At 36.2% G+C, this 22,017-nt stretch overlaps 1 protein-coding gene across 1 annotated transcript in view; it reads left to right on the top strand.

Annotated features, from left to right (window-relative positions):
* Nucleotides 1-22,017, top strand: part of Ispd (isoprenoid synthase domain containing) — a 342,357-nt gene that overhangs the window by 146,026 nt on the left and 174,314 nt on the right. Inside the window, exons 4-5 of the mRNA XM_023709846.1 lie at nt 3,074-3,168; nt 21,633-21,725. Of these exons, the coding sequence (XP_023565614.1) occupies nt 3,074-3,168; nt 21,633-21,725 (188 nt within the window). The remainder of the gene's footprint in view (nt 1-3,073; nt 3,169-21,632; nt 21,726-22,017) is intronic.

The following is a 22,017-nucleotide window of genomic DNA, read 5'->3' as shown; positions in this document are numbered from 1 at the left end:
TGCTCTGGTCATGGTGGTGCATGCCTGTAATCCCATTGCTGGGGAGGCTGAAGGTAGGTGGGTCAGTAGGGGTCAGAGCTGTGTATTGAGATACTGTACCAAATACATTTTTTTTTTTAAAATTGAAACTAGAACTCTGTCACTCACTCCGCATGAAAATCATTTCAAAATGGATTAAAGACCTAGATATAAGACTGGAAACATTGAAAGTGTTAGGCAAGAACATAAAGAGTAATACTTAAGGCCACAGGCATAGGCAGAGACTTCCTGATTAGCACTCTAATAGCACATGAATTAATAGTAACAATCCACCAATAGGATTACATCAGATTAACGAGATCCTGCACAGTAAGGGAAGCCACATTTGGAAGGGACAGTTCACAAAAAGAGAGCAAGCTTCCCTTCCAGCAGAGACTTAATATAGTATAGAGAATATATGAAGTCCGAAAACAACACCAAAAAACCAAAATAGCCTAATCAAACAATAATGCAAGGAAATGAGCTGGTATTTCTCAAAAAAAAGTACACATGGCCAATAAGTATACAAAAAACCATTTCACATCTTTAGCCATTAGAGAAATGCAAATCAGAACTACATTGAGATTGCATTTATCACTGCCAGAATGGCTATCACCAGTACTGAACACATTAAGAGGAAGGGAGAATGTTGGAAAAGGAAACCCTTCCGTACTGTTGATGGGACTGTAACATAGTACAGCTTTTATGGAAACCAGTATGGAGATGTCTCCAAAAACTGTGGAACTACCATTTGATTTACCTTTATCAAGGTAAACAGTATATACCTGAAGGTATTAAAGCCAAACTATGACAGGAATACCTTCATGTTCATATTTATGGTGGCACAACATACCACAGCAAGAACCAGCCTAGGTGCCCATCCACAGAAGAAATTTTGATATATTGTACAATACTAGTTGATTATTCAGCTATAACAAAGAACAAATTTGTCATTTGCAAGGAAAACGAATGGAACTGGAAATCATCATGTTAAGTGAAATAAGCCAGATCGAAAGACAGTGTTGGGTTTTCTCTTTAATATGTAGAATCTAAAGAAAATAACATGAAAGTCGAGGGGAGACTTTAAACAAATAGAATTGAATGAAGGGAATGTATAATGGTGGGTGGTTGTGGAATGGATATGGTCAACATATATGCACTGCAATCCAATATTTTGAAAAATTAGTAGACAGTAATAAAAATATGTTTAGAATAAATGATTATTTAACTTAGTTTCCCTAGCCTTCATTTTTATTACAGTTTTTATTTTGTTGAATCCAGCCTACTTGGCCAATACATGCTGTTTTCTAAGTCTTGAGCACATAGCATTTGTGCTGTTCTGTATTTCTTTGCCTTTTGTAAGGCAGCTGCTGGATGCTGGAGTTCACGGTATGTGTTCCTTTCAGATGGGACCACAAAGATGTTAGCCACTGATAGTTAATTTTTATCTTTGTTTCAATTAGAGGGCAGTGCAAGTAATATTTTAATATAACAATTAGTTTCATTTGTCAGAGTGTCTTAATACAAATCTTATAACCTCTTTAGTTGTATAGTAATGCAGTTTACATCGGATACATAAATACTTGCTTATTTTTCTTTGAATTTTCAAATGAATGAACATGTGAAAGGGTGTAAGAATAGCACAAATAATTTCTTCTGTCCTCATTTTGTCCTGTAGAATAGCTGTCTACAAACATTTCTTGCAAGATAAATACTTTTTTCTACTACTCAGCACCCTGTCAACTTATTGACAAGTTACTTCATTTCTCTGAAATCAGGTTTCCAGAATTCATTCATAGACTCATAATAATATTGCTTCTGTAGAGTCATCACAAGGTTTATGTCCTTACATTGTATACCTCTGGAAACAGAGATTATTTTTTTCAGATGATTTTATTTATTAGTACATGTTTGCAGTGTGCATGGTGTTTACATTCTTTGTGGGAAGTTGATATATATATATGATAGATTGTAAGTCCCTCCCCTCCTTTCTCTTTATCAAAAAGTATGTGACATTAGTAGAGGAGTCTATTAATTGGTGATAATTATTATTTTTTTCTGTGTTGATTTTTTTGGTTTTTTTTCCATAAAAATGAGCAGTGGGTTTATGTTGCTCTTTTTTTATTTTGGTGGAACTGGGGATTGAACTCAGGCCTTTGTGCTTGCCAGGCAAGCACTTATTCTACTGAGCCATCTCCCCAGCCCTTGATAATATTATTTTAACTGCTTTTCTTACCTTTGTTTGGAAAGAATCATCATTACTTGAGGAGTGGCTACACAGAATACATTTTATAGAGTTGCTCATGCAAGAAGCAGCTTGGGTCAAAGGTTAATCTGACCAACTGTTCACTCCTATTTGAAATTAAGCTTTGTTTTCTTTATACCTGACATACTGTAGAATGGCTCCTTACCTGGTCGCTATAAATCCCTCTCAGATTTGCTTGTGATAGAGAGGGACTGGGTATTTTTTAGTCAATGATTTCCATAGGGTAAGATTGCTGTGTCACATAATTTGTATTTTTATATCCAGCCATCTGAACCCTACCAGATTTGAGGAGAATTGAACTAGTTGCACTTGTTCTAGTAAGAGTCAAAGCAGAAACTTAACTGTACTGGATTGGAACTCTAGAGGAATGCTTGACATTTTTACCCAGGAGATAACTGTTTAGCTTAGAGAGTGAATCTGTCTGAAAAGTGAGACTGTGAGATTCTGGGCAACTCCTTGTCTATGGGGAAGCATGGAAGGGCTCAGCTGAAGGACTGTCGTTGACAGTCATTCCTGTCCTAGTAAGATCTCTTGTTTCTGTTGGTTGTCTGACAGCGGGATGTCCATCCACATCATATCTAATGCATAGGTTTAGTGCCATGTGTAGTGAATGGGTCAAGCATACTTTGGAGTGTCGTGCGTATCATTTCGCTTTGTCTGAAGCCAGAACCTGCCTGGTGTTGGCCAAGGGCTTTGAAAAACAGTTGGACTGAGGTTTTAGCACAGCAGGAGTTTATTTTGTGCTTTTTTTCAATGCTAAAATTTCAACTTTTTTCTTTTTAATTTCAGAGAAAATTTCACAAGAGATTTGCATAGTGGTGGACAAAAAAGAAAAGGAACATTTAGGTCATCTTCTTGAAGCCGTGCTAAAAAATGAACTAAATGTAAGTATTCAGACTAAGTTTTGTAAGCTTTACTTCAGTGTCCTAGAGTGTTGTAGATAAAGGTATCTTCCTTGAGAAAAGCATAAGGAAATTAGTCAATCCTATTCCTAGAACTTTTTTTTTTTTGGTGGAACCAGGGATTGAACTCAGACCCTTGCGCTTGCCAGGGAAGCGCTTATTCCACTGAGCCATCTCCCCAGCCCTCCTAAAATCTTTTTTTGTGAGTACTGGAATCCAACTCAGTGGTCAGACAACCACTGCACCACCGAGCTAAATCTGTGGCTTCTTATTAGTATAATCTTGACTTGATGAGATCCTTTGATTTGTTAACAAAGGGAGTTGTAATAAACTCCAGGCACTTGTCAGCTTTTTGGAAACTATCTCCAAAGCTCGCATGTTGCTTCCTCCAGAAAGCTTCGCTTCATGCTTTGGGCCCAGGTGAAAGCCCAGACTTTTCTTGGGAGTCATGTTGCCAACATGCTGGGGGCTTTAGAAAGTTTTGTTGATTATATAAAGTGAGGGAGATTAAGAACTTGGATGGAAACGAAGAAAGACAGATGGTGACAAAAGAAGACTATAATCAGTATAGTGAGAAAATAAGTGTCTGAACCTCTTCGTATGAATGAGTTAACTCCTTAGTTAAACCATGGATACTAGGACTGTGGAAACGGAAGTGGCAGTGTGAGGACAACCACAGGCACTGCTTGCAGCCCGCCCCATCCTTTACAGCTTTTTCCACTTTCCATAACTTTTATGATTATTTTGTTTTGAAGTATTTTGGTTGCTTTACCCCATCTTAATAGATTCAAATTTCCCTGTTTTAATTAAACTATTAATCTTGGCAGAATTTAGGATCAATGTATGATGAATTTTTGTGCATACTGTATGCTTCTAGTCAAAAGCAGAAGCAAACTCATTTTGGTTAGCTGTGTGGTTTTATGACAGCATAGTTGGAAAGAGCTGGTGCTGATATCAGACTGTCTGTACCTGGTTGTCACTTATGTGGCTTAATTTCTTCATCCTTAAATTGAATATAGTAAAAATATTCATGAAGTGTGATCAAAACATAAGTTTAAAAATATATATTGCAATAAGAGACTCATTCCTCACTCAGAATACTCATCTTTGAACACACTTATCCTGTCATTCTCACCACTTTCTGATGCCATTCTGAATGCATCTCTCTTTCCGGGATGTCCTCAAAAGATGTGAATTAAAGTGTGGTGAATGCTGCTGCCCAGGGCCATCCCACAATGGACAGATTGTGTTGACCTCACGGTGTGTCACCATCCAGCTTTCTCACCGGATCTGGCACCCGCCCACTTCCGGTTCTTCCCCAAGTCCAGATGCCCATAGAGGGTGAATGGTTTGAATCATTTCAGGATGCTGAGGTGGCTATGACTCAGCAAAAGATACCTGAAAGAGAATTTCCAGAACAGCTTCAGAAAGTGTTAAAAAGGAGGGGATAAATCTTAAAAACTCTACCCCTGAGGCACATCCCCAGCTTCCCCTCCCCAATAAATGTTTCAAGGATATCAATGACAGCTGTTGTTTTTTTTTTAAACTGTAACAATTTTTTTTTTCAAATTTAAACATTCACCTTATGTTTCAGTCATGCCTAGTACTCTGGAAAGGTGTTAAGTTGAATTGAATATGTTCTTTGTATTAGTCAATATGTATTTAATACTCACTATAAACGTGTATGTTACTAGCCCTGCAGTCACTGTAGCTCTCTAAAACTAACTCTGCAGCAGATTATCTAGGAAGGGCTCCTGGCACAGTCTTTCTAGTTCCCTGTGACTAAAATTATTCCCCAGTCAAAATCTTCAATGTGATCTTTGTTAGGTTAAGAATAAAAGAACAGAGAACATCTGAGTAGAAATTTTTTTCCTGGAGCATCTTAATTATGTGACCATATTCTTGTATTTTGACCAAATGTCATGAAATTCTGATTCCCCTTTCTCTTATCAGTGGCTTAGTGTCCTTGTGTTGATACCTGAAGTGTTTTCCCTTTGAATTCCTTTTGTTTTATTAAAATTCTTTTCATGCTAACCATTTTCACTGATATTGCTTGCTACACAATCAGTTCTTTTACTATGTACTTTTAAGTCTTTAGTGAAAATTCTTAGGCTATTATGTTTAGTATTTTCTTTTACTTTGTTTTCTTCTTTAGAGACTTTTGTTGAATGAAGGTTATTTGTTCTTTGCCCACCTTCTATAGCTAGTACTTCTTTTGTAATTTTAAAAAAATCTCTTACTTTTAAAAATTTTAGAGTTTTCTTCATATCTTTGCATCATGAAGATTGTTCTTTACTTTTGTATTCTTTCTCTAGTCTTAATTTCTGTAATAAGCGAATGGTTTCCTGTTCATAATTACTATAAGATAATTATTTTTATTTGTTTCTAAGTTATTATAGTTAATTGTATTTCTAAAGTATTCTAGATCCACTTAAAATTCCATTAAACTTTAAATATAAGATTCCATTTTCATCTGTATTTGAGTATGTCTTTTTGATGTATATAGATCACCTAGGAGAACATTTGTTTGTTCTCTGCTTTTTTGTTGTTGCTGTTTTGTTTTTAAGATAAGGTCTTGATATATAATTTTGTTGGTCTTAAACTCTCTATGTAACCCACGCTGGCCTTGAACTCACAGCTGTCCTCCTGTTTTAGTCTCTCAAGTGCTTAGATTACAGGTGTGCACCACCATGCCCAAGTTCTCTTTTTCCTCTATGAAAATTTTATGAGACTTGTTTGAGATTCTCTACTACTTTTAAAGAAAGATTTTAGGAGGAAGGACTGGGTGAAATAATTTTTGTAGTACAATAGCCTAACATTCTCCTTTATTTTCACAAAAAGCTGAAAAATAAAGCCAGGTTCTTTCTGAGTTTCAATTCTGTTGCCCTCCTGCTGTAGTGGAGCCTTTTCTTTTTTTTATTCTTAGTCTATCTCTCGTTGCCAATCTAGACCCTTCAGGTTGGTACTTTCTCCCACAGAAGTGCTTCGTCTGCAGCGTTCAGTGTTCTTTGGGTCCAGTCTCCAGATATCTCTAGTGAGATCAGAACCTTTCTGTTGCTCTGTTGTACTTACCTGTGAGCTGGTGTCCATAGAGGCCTCTGCTGGTTTCTGTTATTTTCAGACTTGCCTGCTAAACTCATTAGAAAGCATCTCATGATGATTGTGGCAATTTTCACTGTGTTGATTTTCTTTTTCGCTGCCGTGTGGGTCCATAGGGGCTGGCCATTTATCACTACCTACTGACATGAGTTTTGTGACACACATTGTAGATTGTGGTTTGATATACTTTTTACACTTTGTTTTTATGAAGATATCTACCGAAACTCAAAGACTAAAGCAGCGTATTTTGCAAAATCTTTCCCCTCTTTGTTCTTAAGCAGTAATAACTCTTTTGGTCAATTCTAATTTTTATCAGTCAAATTTCTGTCTTAAGTTTAAATGTAGGTATAGTTGGCAACACTGAATTTTTTAAAAATTTAGGTTTATTTTAAGGTTGTGGATTTACTTATAGAATAAACATAGCTAACTAATGTAGACATATTCCAATCATACCATTTTCTCAAGTATATCTCCATTGTTATGTCTTTGAGAGAAAAAGACTAGACTTTACATTTTTCAATGAGCTATTGTACAGCTTTTTGAATTTTAATTTTTAAACACTTTAAGTTGATATGTAATTGTATATATTCATGAGATACTGTATACTCTTAACTTTCCATGGAAAATATATGATCAGCTAATCAGGATTGGCATATTACTCATCTCAAATATTTATCATTGTGTTCTGTTCAAACATCCAAACTTTAGTTGCTTTTATGAGATACTCAGTTACTATGCCTGTCAACCTTCGATCCCCTGTTGTGTTGTAGAACATTGGACATCTAATGTAGAATTTCTGGCAGGGCAGTTTGACTGTCCTGCTATTTTTCTTCCACAGTCGTGGTTGACCTTGAAAGAAGTGGGGCTTACTCCTCCATAGCTTCTAGAATTGCTTAACAAATGCTTAAGCCACAGGTAGACTTGTCATAATGTTTTCTCTCATAAACAGCCACAGCTTAACAATTTTGCATGAGTTGCTTTGTGCCTGCAACGGTACTGTACCCGAGGAATTTTTCTTTGTTTTATAAATAAATTTTCTGATTTTAATGATTTGTGTTAGTGAACATGGGTGCTAGTTAGTATGATGTGGTTTACACAAATTAAAATTCTTCTAAGAAAAAGTGCAGTTAAAGAAGAGAAATCTTATATGACACAGAGACCCTATATTCAAGGTTTGAAAGAAATTGTTTCCCAATTTATCTATATTTTTATGTAATTTTTCTCTTTTTTGTAGAGGAAATTTGTTATGTTTTTCATCAAATAATCTATAGCAAACACAAAATGCCACATATTCTAATATTTTTTTTCTTCCTTTTATTAACCTCTGAGAACTTTTGTCTCTTTGGAAAAGAATATATAAAAAGGATGAAGTCACCACTTTAGAAATATGTAGGGCAGATCACCGTGGGTGTGGAGCTGCTCAAAAAACAATGGGAGTATTGTTTTACTGATGTGAGAAGAAAAAATCCTCTCATTAGAAATGAAGAAAGAGATTGGTTATGCTTATGGTAATTATCTGTGCTAGAATTTTGACACATACCTTAAGGGTGATCCAAATGTCTACCTAGTTTAATCAAAGACATTAAATTCACGCTAGAGATTACTAAAAGGTAAGATAAGGAGCTAACTGGTCAAGAGATACCTCTTCCATCCCATACACGTTTCATTGATATGTGAATTACAGAGCTTTGTTATAAGCCTTACCATGCCCTTCTTTTTCTTTTCTCACTTTTTTTTCTAAGCCCCTTAGACAGAACCTATCTACTTTAGAGACAGAATTGACCAGAGATAAAATTGGGTATCAGATAGTGATGAAAGAGACCTTTTTAACTTCTTTGTCTCAAAAAATACTGAAAAATAGTCTGAAAATAGTAAGGAAAGTTTAAGTAGGAAAATGTGATCAGTCTTTTTTAGTTACTTAATTCATTATGTATCAAATAACAAATGGCTATCATAATAGTCAATGGAACAGATTTGAATGAAGCAAATGTGGTCCTTGGTTCTCAAAGAGGTTATTGTGTAGTTGGAGGTAAAGAAACAGACGCAAGTATAATAGGGCATTTAATTATACATTATCATGGGTATGATAAAGAAAAAATAAACTGCTTGTGTATAAAAGTAGGGAAATGATGTATTGGGAGTGGAGGACAGTGAGTAAAAGGTAGACTTGGTAGTTCTTGGTAGAGCCAAAACGATAGTCAGGACTGAACTATTTAAAGTGCAAAACAAAGGAAGAATATGTGAGAAGTACACGAAAAGTTTGATTCAGGGGAACTGGAGAAGGGTTCTGTGGCTTGAGAGGGGACAGTGTGGTAGTAGACGATGGTCACCCAACAGGCTGGGCTACTGCTGATATTATTTATATTTTGTCTTAAGAGCAAACCGCAATCGCAGAAGAGTAGAGCTGCAAACGACACTATCCACTTTACACTTCCGAGAAGTTCATGCTGGTCGTTGCTGCTTCCTACTGTAGGTGAAAGTGTTTCCTACATCACACTATGCCTAAGAACACAAGATGTATTCAACCCAGTGCTCATTCCTGTAATAAGAGAAATGGCCCTCCTAAAGAATGCCAGTATATAATCCTGAACAATCGAGGACTATAGACGTGTTTTGTGTGTTTTGCTTATCCACTCCTTCCTGTTTCCTGGAGCACAGGATTTAATTATTGTTTTGTGTAACCACAGATGACAACCAGGCTCTAACTGAAAATTATTTTTTTCCTGGGGTAAAAAGCATGCAGTGGTTTTGTTGAAGCTGTTTTATGGAAGCTATATTATTTTTTCTAAAGCCTTCCCGCCTGCGTCCAGTACATAGATCTGTGCCTTTTGTCATAAATTTCACCAAATTCACTTTATGGCAGTTGTCAGGACACCAAAAATAGCAAATGGACAAAGAAAAATAGGAAATGAAAGAAATGAGAAAGCCATAGCCGCATCTTTATACCCATACAAAGTAGTTATTTTATGCTTATTTTGATACCATTGATAATATCTAAGCTGAAGATACACCATATTCCATATTTGATGCTGAACACAAGTTAGTAACTGTGAGGTGGCACTGTGAAGTTATTTCATTTGAGCCTCTGACTCAGAACGGGTCAGTTCAGTCAGTGCACCTTGCTGGTGGGGCATGTGAGTGTGTTTATAGCCCTAGAACCAGCTGCAGACTGTCCTGTTCAATCCACCGGAGTTTTAAAAGTTAGCCAAATTCTAGAGGACTTGTGGGTTAGCCCAGTTGTTTAAGCGCCTGCTCCCACAAACCCAGTCAGGAGCAGGGGACCATGGTTTGAGCCCCAGCTCCATGTGGTTTACCAGACCTGCCCTTAAGGCAGCCTGAACCAGCACTACCCCACCAAAAAAAAAAAAAAAATAGGGCTGCCAAATAGTTCAGTGGATTAAAGCATCTGCAAGCAGGCGCAGGGTCCAGGGTTTGATCCCTGGGCCTGCCATGCTGGCCCTCACCCTGGGGGGGGGGGTGCACTGAGATGGCAGTTGAGACTGGGCGTGATGGCGCATGCCTGTAATTCCAGCACTTGGAAGGCTGTAAACAAGCAGATCACTACGAGTCTGATCTAGTAGTGAGACGCTGAACACCCCGTAGACCCTTCCCTAAAAATACAGAAAAAAAAAATAATAAAAGCTAGCCAAATTCTGCCATGAATTCTCTAGAGCTGAGCTGTATCTTGCTCAACTTAATACCAATTATAAGTATACTGTATTTAATAAAATTAGTATTTAATAAAAATAGTTGCTTTTCATGATTTTATAATATGATTATTAATGAGGGAATTAGGATAATCTGTCATTGTATTATTTTCCTTTTCAATTTTTTTCTTTTTTGCTTTTAAATATTTGTAACTTTTATTTTTAATCAGAAGACAAAAAAAAATAGTGAAGAAAAAAGCAGAAATACAAACAAACACACAAATTCCAAAAATCGAACTTTTAGAAAGGATACAGAATTTCAGAATTCCATTAAACAAAAGGACAGGAATTTGAGAATGGTTGTTATATTGCATATTCTTGTCTTCAAATTAGTTTTTCAGATTACCAGATATAAGCTTATAAGCTTGGTCAAAACATTGTGGAAACTTAAAAAGTAGAGAGAGAAAAAAATAAGCATTAACCATTGTATTATTTTCTGTGTATTCACCATACTTCCATCTTTTTAAATAATTTTTTTTGAATTGAGATAATAGAACTAGGCAAAAAAATTACTCCTAGATAAATCAGGTGGTTAATTTGTAAAAATGATCTTTGCATCATTACCTTCTACTTAGACTTGATGTCATCACTCACAAATTCTACATAAACATACTGTTAGAAAAATAGCTGATGTTTCTTATTGGGCATATATTAGTGACGCGGGGTTTCCTAATTCAGGAAATTATTTTTATGTGTAAAGTAAATACTTCTAGAAGGAAAATTCATATGTAACATTGGAAAAATTGCTCTATTGGGCTGGTGATATAACTCAGTGGTTGCATACTGCCTAGAATGTATGAAACACTGGGTTTGATTCCCAGCACGAAAAGAATATTGCTTTTTTGAGTCAGGTACATTATATAGTTGCTAGCTTTCAACAGCTCAGTAGCTCATTTCGGTGAATATATGTACAATTACTTGCTTATTCTATTTAAATTGAGGTGTAATTTCAGAGTTGCTGTGATTTCATTTCATTCTATTGATTTTTAAAAGCTGATTATGGGGTACATGAAGTTTTAAAATATCATTTTATGTTTTTAAATATTTCCTTAATAATTGCGTTAGGCAGTGCATTTCACTTCAGCTATTTGGATGAGGTATATTTATACTTTATAATACCAAAAAGTAGATTGTCTTATTATTGCAGTGGCTTTAGCTGAATAATAGTTTCAAGGTCTTGGCGATTCTAGGAAAACCAAACCAAATACACTCCTTTGGGTCTGTGATCAGATAAATTACCCGTGCCATTTTGTTACTTGAAAACTCATTCTTAAAGCCTACAATTAGGAACTTACTTAGCCATCCCCTGGGTATCAAAAACCTATCTTTTTTCTTCTTCTTACCTTTCTCTCTCTCTCTCTCTCTCTCTCTCTCTCTCTCTCTCTTTTGTATTTAAGACAGGGTGTACAGGGTCTCACTGTGTAGATCTGAGTTGTAGTGATCCTCCTGTTTACAGCTTCCCAAGTGCTGGGATTACAGGCACACGTCACCACACCCAGTCACCATCTCAGCGTACCCTGGGGACGGGGTGAGCATGGCAGGCCTGGGGATTCTTCTTCTCACCTTGATAGTGTGTATCTTCAGTGACTACTCAGTGAGTGCATGGAGAGCAAACATCATCTCTGCAGACTGGTCGATCTGTTGAGACCTTCCCCTCTGTACTGAACATCTCTCTCAGTGTTACTGCTTTCATAGTTAAAAGATTCATCAATGTCTTGAAATTACATTGTTTAATTAATTAAATTAATTAAATAGTTTAATTTTTTGGCCTCATTTGTACCCAGCATCCTCCTTGCCTGCACACCTCCTGTGCTTGTTGAGTTTATTTTAAGATATAGTTTGTTATTGTCCATCCTATCAAGTTGTCTCCATTTTTCTAATTCTTGGACCTCCAAACCAAGTCTTCACCAACAGTGGTGTCATTCTGTATTCTGCTTTTGCTGTTACACATGTCCCTTTCACCACCTCTTATCACTGATCCTAGCACGGTGCTGTGTGTATGGCAGGAGGCAGATACATACTTGTGGTTAATGATGAGAGGATGATGTGTAAGCAAGCTTCTAGAATGCTTTTCCACCTGGACACCAGCCAAATACATTTCTGCAGATAAAGAGGTACCTGCTGGGTGTCCATCAATCATGTGAACAGTTGAGAAGAGTTTAAAACACATAGTACACCCAAGCCGCGCTAATTGAGTTCCTAACCAGAATAAATGCCGGTATTCACAGGAGGAGGGAAGGGACGGGCAGGAGAGATCGCAGATGTTGCAGAGATTAGATGAGTTGGTGTCAGCAGCAGTGTTGAAAGGAATTATAAGCAGCCTTCTGTTGGGAAAGAGAGGCAGTGCTGAGAAATGAGCGGGCCTGGCCTGTGTGTGTGTGCATGTATGTGTGTGTGTGTGTGTGTGTGTGTGTGTGCGCGTGTAGTGTGTGAAGAAATAGATCTATAAACAGCAGTTTAAAATTCTTGAGAACATGCAGTCAGATTCTACATCAAGGTTGCAGTCTATCTTTCTATATTATCTGGAAAAGTTCCACAGAGTAGGCAGGGCCTGGTGGTGCATTCTTGTAATCTCACCACTCTAGGAGCTGAGGCAGGAGGACTGCAAGCTGCTGTCTGGGCAGCAATACCTTACCTCATAAATAAAATGAGGTAGGATTGTAGCTCAGGACCAAGTGTTCAATTTAACCTCCCGTACTGAAAGTAAAATGCAGGGTATGCACATGTTGGTTCACATGTGAAACAAGTAATGTGGTTGTGTTTTTGCTCTTTTGTTGAAAATGTGACCCACTTTCAATGTTTGAAAAGTGTTTTGAAATTACAGGTTAAGTAATATCTGTCTGATGGGTTATATTATAAATTACAAAAGATAGAAAAAATTCATACAAATATAGCAAGGATATTTCTCGTTTAAGAGGAAACTACAGTAACACAAACAGCTTGTGTTACTGTGTACAGCTAGATGAAATATAATAGCAGTATTCAAGTTGATTCCAATTACTAATTTTAAGTTAATAATATTTTGCTTAGAACATAACTCATTTGTTATGTATGCTTCAGTGTGTATTTATATGGAAAAAGTCTGTAATTATACTTTTATATATATTTAGTGTGTCTTCATATTACTCTGAAAAAATTAAGTCTTGTATATGTAAATAAAAATAGGCTTTGATATAAGTTTGGCAAGAAGTTGAAGGAAAATGAATGAATGTCTCTAATTTGAATCATTTATGTTTGCCATGCTGGTTGATGGAATAAAGATATAGGTAACTAATTATAGATGATACAGAAAGGCACTTATTGTGGCTTTGTTGAAGCTAAAATTGTCTTTGGTAACACAAAATTAGAGAAGGTTTTAGATTAATATAGGTTTAAATCACCTAAATTCTTTCTATTTCAGAGTTGTATATGGACTAGTCATATGAGCATTGGGAAAGTTTATTAGAAATTTTTCTTGTTAGGCATCATCCAACATCTAAGAGAACATTGCTATGCATAGATAAACTGTGTGATTTCAAAAAGTGTATTTTTAACTGTATTCCAAAGGATTGTGCTGTACGTTAAAACTTGAGAAAAAGAATCTAAACTTCTTTGTATTTGTGGTTTAATACAACCTCTGTTGAGGCAGAAACTTCTCCTTCTTTGATATACTCTCAATGTGAAATGCAGTCTTCAGTAAATATTTGTTGGTCAAACCAAAGAAACTTTACATCAATCTATCACTGGACAGGATATTCTTCTTTTCTTGACTCTGTGTCTTAAGATAAATAGGATTTGTTTATGTCAGCCTGGGAATTTTTATCTTGTAAATGTTTTATGCATTACTGTTAAAACAGATTGCATTTCTGTATGTACCTTTACAACATATAATCTTTTGTCATGTTAACTCAATAAGACCTTGAAATTACGCTGGCCAAACATGCTTTCATGGGTCATTGCCCATTATTTCCCAATTACCTTATTATATTGTCTACTGGTTATACGATAGCATAATATTCTCTGGTAAAAACTCTGCAGAAGGATAATCTTGAACAGATTTGTACTTGGTACTTTTATATTTTGTTTAAACACTATCCACCCTTGGATATACAATCTGTATAAAAGTGGAAGCCTTGAATTTCTTTGGCTAGATTGCTGGGTTTTCTTAGGATTAGAGCTTATTGTTTTTCATTCCACAGTCTTTGTCATTTTCGATCAGAGTAATTGTTGGCCTTCAGTGATTTAACAGAGAAACACATTTCCAAAGGAAGACAGTTCTTAAGGGAGTATGATCACAAGAACTCCTCTGGCCACTTGCTTAGGATGCTGCCCGATGAAGTGTTTTTCTGAGTTGACTTTGGTATCTGTTGTGTCACCCTGCTTTGTGTAATAGCCTTGTGACTTCCATAACAAGGTAACACTACTCAGAGAAATATCGTTTTGTATACCTTAGATGTGTGGACCCAGGGAGGTCAAGAGGCTGAAGGCTGAATGCAGCCCTGCTTGCTGTGTGACCTTAGCTCTGTGCCTTGTCTTTCCTGACATGAAGACAGTAAGACCTGCAGATGGATAGAGACGCAACATGATTTCAGTTTTTGCTGTAGATTCCAGCAAATGATAAAGCCTCAGTGAATATATTGAATGCAAGGAGCTTGTTGAGTATGTCTGGCAGTTAAAGAGTGGCAGCTCAGTAAACATGTAACACACCACACTGTGTGCAAGTATGGTTATTAGCGTTATGGCGAATGTTTAAATAAAGATATTAATACAGTCAAGGACACACTACCATTAATTCCCCTCACATTATGCTCCCTGTCTTTAAACACACTTAGTATTCCATCATTTGGGTGACTTTTGAAGCAGTTCTTCAAGTCCTTTTTAGTGAAAGTCTTTAGTTGTATAGTCAGGACTACCTTGATAGCCTGAATTGATCCAAAATGTTTACTTTTCATGGTTCTTTTCTTTTTTCTTTCTTTCTTTCTTTCTTTCTTTCTTTCTTTCTTTCTTTCTTTCTTTCTTTCTTTCTTTCATTTTTTTCTTTGTATTTTTAGGGAAAGGTCTACAGAGTGGTCAGGATCTCACTACTAGATCAAACTCATAGTGATCTGCCTGTTTACAGCCTCCCAAGAGCTGGGATTACAGGTGTGCATGCCACCATGCCCAGTCTCCATTGCTGTCTCAGTGTGCCCCAGCGGCAGGGCTGGCATGGCAGGCCCAGGGATCGAACCCCCGGCCCCTATGCCTGTTTGCAGGTGCTTTAATCCGCTGAGCTATTTGGTTGGCTCTTTTCATGGTTATTTAACTTGGGGAAAGAGCCAGAGTGGCGTAGGTCTGGTGGATGAGGAGAAACTGCAGTGTTTCTCCCAGCCTTTCTTTTCTTTGTGTAGCACTCAGCAGCAACATTAACAGTAGTTTTTTGTTTTTATTGTTTGTACCAGGGATCGAACTCAGGACTTTGTGCTTGCCAGGCAGGCACTTATGTTGCTATCTCCCCAGCCCCTTCACAGCACTTTTGATCACACCTCAAAAAACTATTCATAAAACAAGAAGGACTTCTAGAACTGCTTCGCACAATAGGAGGAGCTAAGAGATGTGTGTTCAAAGCCAGAGGAAGTATCTTGAAGGGGATTAATGGCAATGTATCTTTTACTATAATGAAATCTGTACATTCACTGTACAGTTTGATCCCCTCTTTGTACACTAGACTTCAGACTTTCTGGAGCAGTGCTTGTTCAGGAAAGCCTATGGACTCAAAAACAGAGACAGTGTTTGCTACATTATCAACATTGCAAAGGCACCTGTTAGACTACAATCTTTATCCTCCATGCCTTGTATGCTGTATAATTAGAGGAGCACCAGCCCTTCCCCTGGTGTAATGGGATATTCAGATCCGATAGCAATGTACCAGCAGATCTTGTCAAAATGCTTTTCTCTTTGACATGTAGGACTGTGGGTGTGTCAGTGCTTCCTTTGATATAACCAGATGGCTCAGGTCTGAATCTATGGTAGCAGTTTTTGAACTATGGTGCTCAGATAGCCTGCCAACTCGCCATTTAAAGTTAGCCTTCCAGTACCCTCACTGGTTTGTTCACCTCAGAAATCTACCAAGATTGAACACATAAGAGCTGTAGCTTCTTTCTCTCTCAGAATCATGTTTCTTTCCAGAAAGATGGCCTGTATAGAAGTGATTTTAGAAAATGTAGTCCTCACATCTATTGTATTAATTTAGCAAATTCTCAAATCATTTCTGTGACATACTTGGCCTGCTTGTGAATGAAATGAACCACAGGGCTCATTAATCAGCTTATCATAAGTCATACAAGAATGTGCCAGAAACAGGCTCAAACCCAGGGCCCCTCACTGGAGTCCATGCTCTTACTAACAAAAGAATTAAAAATTGATTCAGCGATCAAAAGAAGATATAGTGAATGGCCAACTCTTGCGTGGGGGAGACCCTCTATGGGGAGGAGAGAAAATGCCTCCCTCTCCAATCTCTTGCCTTCCTCTCCAATCTCTTGCTTCTATCCACATTAATGCTGTTGCTTGAGTGTGACAACAGTGAGAATGGCCAGATTGAGACTCAGAAGACCCAACCAGCATGTTGTGTAGAAGAGGTTGGCTTCTCAGAAAGGCATTGCGGAGCCCGTGACTCCTGGGACCTCAGCCAAATCCTTTCAGACTTCGTTAAGTCTTGATTCTTCTGAAAATGAAAACTTTTGACAACCTGACTTCTACCCTAATATCCGTGCTTTGCATAGTATTTTGAGTATGCAGTTGTTTGCAAATCTTTATTGAATTCTTCTTTGTTATACTGTGAGGAAAGGATTTAATTTGGGGGGTATATTTCTTTAATTTTACTGAGCACATCGGAAAGTTGTTTTATATTTTGTTTAAATGTTCTTTGAATCAAAATATTTACAGAACAAGAAGTTCTTCTGACCAACAGCTTGTTCTACTTGTGTCTAACTGGTAAAGCATTAGGAATGACGGCAGAGGATGCTGTGAGCTTTTTTACAAACAAGCTAATCCCATTGTCAAAAGTGTTTATTATAGGTGTCAAAGAATCTTTTGATATATGTTGGTAAAATTTAATTTTTTTTACCCAAGGATGGAGAATATTGATTGTTTTCTACTTTGGAGGAGAACAGTATGATTAAATAAAATAATTACACTTAACTATAAATCGTTAAGAGATTCAGTTGTAAGAAGAGAAGATTGCAATTCAGTTTGTGTTTTTGTTTTTAAAAAGTATAAAAACACTCATATTTAATACCTTTTATAAAAATATTGTATGTATACCTCTCTTTGCTGCTGAATGATGTTACTGTTTAGTTGGATTTTTAATTTATCAAATAACTAAGCAAATGCATTTTTATTATAAAGTAGTAATGCCTAGCAATATCTGAGCTTTGTGCTTTCTGTGTAACTGTGCCCTGTATTCTAAAAGTTTAATTTTTACTAGTTGTTAATAATTAAGTTTAAGATATATACAAACATATATATATATATATATATATATATACATATATATATATATATGAATATATCAGGTACACATTAAGTATTAGCTTTAATAAAGACACAAGTGTACATTTAATTCAATGTGGATTAAAATTGTCACAGGAAAGAATGAGCCCAGTGGTTGTAATAGTACAAGAAAATGGTCTTTAGTGTGTAGATATTTAGAGGAATAAAGTTGAATGGTTAGCATTTGAATTGGTAAATTATGAAGAGCTTATGTGTGACTTTAATAAAAAGTTAATGATTTTTTATTTAATCTAACAGGAATCACACACAAACTCATAGATAAAATGGAGTTCTGTTTTAGCTGTTTGTCAAATATCAAAATACTCTATTTGCGGAGTACTTTCCATTTTTAGAATGAGAACAAGAAGTAAAATAATTTCTAGGAATATTTAAGAATAATAACAACCAGGTAAGTATGATAAATATCATTTACAAAATTTCCTCTGTCTAGTCCTTTACAAAAGGGAAAAGGAGTGAATCAAGCAAATAAAAGGTGACCCAACAAAGCCGAAAGATCTAAGATTGGACAGAAGTTTTTAAAAAGTAACAGCCAAGAAAAAACTGAAGATGGTTTTCAGGATCATGATGGCTTCTCAACCCCGTCTATGGATCCCTGACATTTTTGGAGAGTGGGGGAAGTGATTCATTAAACATAGATAAGTGTTAAAAAATAGATAAATCTTAAATTAGTAACACAGCACCAGACAACAGGGCTGAATTGAAGGCTGGGGGAAAAGTCAGAAAAATCCCTCAAGAGTAGAAATGTTCCCTAATTTTTTGTGGCATCCCCGCAGAGGCAGAGATTCATAACAATGTCTGTCATTTTTTAAAAACTATACGACTCATAAAAAATTGATAGGAAACTATGTGATTTGTACGATAAGCAATCATAGACTATACAAATCTAAAGAAAAAAATTTGGAAGAAGCTGAAGACTCTTTTTGTCTCCCAAATATCACATTGATTTATTGCATAGAACCCAAATCCAAACTCAAGGTGAAAAGCGCTAATAAGCATATTGAGGACATTAACAGTGATTGAATGGAGGAGCAAAATGCAACTAAAGGAGCACCAGTGCAGAACGAATCCATTAAAAAACCTGTTATGAAAGGAAAATTTGAAATAATTATAGCATATTCCAGGTAAGAAGTAATTAAAATAAAATAGATGGGAATGATAAAGGCATCCAATATATGGATACTTTCTGTATATCAGGTAGAAAAGCAAAGAAATTCTTTAAGAAAATGGAAGAAAAATTCTTTCGCATAACACACTGTCCTGTATCACATGAAGGGCTCATTTTCGGTGAAAAATTGAGAAATAATAAATGGTAATAACTCTTAACTATGATTAAGATTGTGACCTACATATAGAATTCTTCAGAAACACACCTCGGTATAGAAACTAAAACTCTGAAATAAGTACAGATCTTTTAGATTTCCAGATTTTCCTCCAAATACAATGATGCCTCACCAAAAATCTTCAAAGGAAAGCAGAATTCAAGAATCTTTAGCCAAATTGTCGTTCAATCATAAAGGAAAAAAAAAAGAATTTCTTTTTTTTTTTTTTTCTTAAAATGTATTTGGTACAGGGTCTTGCTACGCAGCTCGGACTTGTAGTGATCCTCCTGTTTTCAGCCTCTCCAGCACTGGGATTACCAATGCTGTTATCTCTTTTTAACTTTTAGAAACTAGCCTCTGGATGTGGAGCATATTATCTGAAGTTTAGCCTTGCTTTCATTTTTACTGCATTTGCTTTTCTGCCATCAAAATTAAGTAATTAAAATGGCATCAAAATTAAGTAATTAAAATGGCATGAGTAATACAATCTTATTTTAATAAAATCCATGCCTGGTCTCAGTGGTTGGCTCAGTGTGCCCGGGGGTGGGGATGGTGGGGCATGTAGAGCCAGGGATTGAACCCCGATGCCTGCACTTGCCTAAGCAGATGCTTAGTCTCCTGAACTTACCTTGCAGGCCCTAGAATTTCAAATGTAACATCGATGAAGAGTTTTCTGAAAATGTGAAGCATATCTTATAAAATGAAGACCAGAGTGTGGATAAATAACAACCAACATGAGAATTACAAGGGATACAGACAATATTTAAGCACAATGGGAAATGCCTAGGCGCTGTTCATTTCTTGCAATATGGTCTAACAGTTTTTACCTTGAATTCTACAGAATAAAAATTCTACAGAATAAACCGGTGTGATATTGGGAGACAAAGGGAGTCTTGGGTTCCTTCCAGACTTACTTCATTAGGTTTGTGTGTGGCGTGATTAACTACAAATCTAGGAGAGAAATACAGTGTGAGGGAAGCTTTCACGCATAGACAAGCTGTTTTTACAATATGAAAGCAAAAGTCTGAGGAACAAAAATATGGTGAAAACTTTATGTAAGAAAAAAAACCAGGGGCTGGGGAGATGGCTCAGTGGAATAAGCCCTTCTCTGGTGAGTGTAAGTGCCTGAGTTCAATCCCTGGTTCCGCAAACAAACAAACAAACAAATAAAAAACAGAAAAAAAGGTAAAGTTCTGCAAAAACTTAGAGGTAATATTCAGCCAATGAAATAATACAACTAAGTAATTTAGAAGCAGACAGTATTGTTTACAAATCTTTCCACCAGCCAAATTGTCTTTCAATCATAAAGAAAAAAACAAATAGAATTTTTTTTTTTTTAACAATGTATTTGGTATAGGATCTTGCTACACAGCTTGGACTCATAGTGATCCTCCTGTTTTCAGCCTCTCCAGCACTGGAATTACTAGTGCTGTTACCTCTTTTTAACTTTTAGAAACTAGCCTCTGGATGTGGAGTATGTTATCTGAAGTTTAGATGAAATGGAAGTTCCTATGGAATTATTAGAGCAAAGAAACCATTATAAAAGATTCCCTGTATATTGACTTTTAAATTTTTGTTTGAGGTGTTATAATAAGAACTTGAAGTACAATATTAAGTTATAAGAAATAAAAGTCTTTTTCAGAAAGGTTGTATAATATATGGGCCATTCCTTCTAAGTTTGAGGCTATCTCTTGTGTTTTGCTTGCACTAGTCAGTTCTTTAATATATTATCATTGCCCAAGTACTAGTTTTTTCTCTCTCTCATAAACACTGTTATGATTTCGATTTCCTGTTATAAGTCATTATAGTTGTGGTAATGTCTATTCTTTATAATTTTTTTTTATTTTAGGAAAGGGTCTACAGAGTATTCAGGGTCTCACTCCTAGATCAAATTCATACTGATCCTCCTCTTTACAGCCTCCCAAGAGCTGGGATTACAGGTGCATGCCACCACACCCAGTCTCAATGTCTGTCTCAGTACACCCTGGGAGGTGGGACCAGCACGGTAGGCCCAGGGATCAAACCCCCAGCCCCTGAGCCTGCTTGCAGGTGCTTTAATCTGCTGAGCTATTTGGCTGGCCTTATTCTTTGTAATTATAGTATTTAACTTCCTCTCAGTATCATCCAACCATCCCTGTCTAACCAACCTTTCTATTACAGTCTTTCAGCATTCTATACAATAAATTTATCATGTAAGTTACACCAGACTGTTGCTTAGGATCCCAGCCTATAATCCCAACACTTGGGAAGTCTGAGGAAAAGGACTGTAGCCTGTAAGATTTATAGCTTTTCTAAGATCCTGTTTCAAAAAAGGGGATAGGTGGAGGGTTTATGTTAGTGCAGACACTTTGGGTTCCATCCCATTCTGCAAGAACTAAAGTGAAACATAAGAACATAAAACATTATTTGTCTGTTTCTGAACATATATTTCCTACATTTTTCTTATCTGAAGCAGTTATTATGTTCTTTTTTTGCTCGTTATTTAGCAAGTATTAATAAATGTGTTTTCATGGCCCACTTAAAATATCTTTGTCTTGATAACTTGTTACAGTTCACTCGATTTATTTTTGCATATTTTGCTAGACTTTATGTATTGCTTTTTTTTTTTTTTTTTTGGTAGAACTGGGGATTGAACTCAGGTCCTTGCACTTGCCAGGCAAGTACTTATTCCACTGAGCCATCTCCCCGGCCCCTATGTATTGCTTTTATAGTAATTTTATGTGGAGTTATTTATGTTCATGGCTTGTATTTCTGTCCAGTTTGTGAACTTTTCTCTATATGCATTTTCTCTTAGCATGTAAAAGTCACATCTGGGATCCCATCTCAGGCTGGCAGCGATATTCAGCGCATCATCTTAGATCAGTGCTACAGTTTTGTTTGTGTGAATGTAAGTAGTAAATACAAATGATTGAAAGAAGTTGAAGATCCGAAGAAAAATAGTAACAAAGAAAAGTAATAATTTTTCTAGATCTTTAAATATTTGAATATGAAATGTTTTGGTTTTTTTCTCATAATTTAGTTGAGAAACAAATAGCAATGAGAGAGTTTCAAATCCGATTAGTAGGACAGTTTCAATAATTAGTACATTGCATATTGTTGTCTTAGTGGTTATTCATTATACAGGATGCTGACATGATATCCTGTTTACAAATAGTATTAGAACAAATCTTTCTATTCAT

Source organism: Octodon degus, unplaced genomic scaffold (assembly GCF_000260255.1).
Source record: "Octodon degus isolate 3935 unplaced genomic scaffold, OctDeg1.0 scaffold00015, whole genome shotgun sequence".
NCBI lineage: Eukaryota > Metazoa > Chordata > Mammalia > Rodentia > Octodontidae > Octodon > Octodon degus.
Note: the sequence above shows the minus strand (reverse complement) of the source record. Positions and strands in the feature narration are given on the sequence as shown.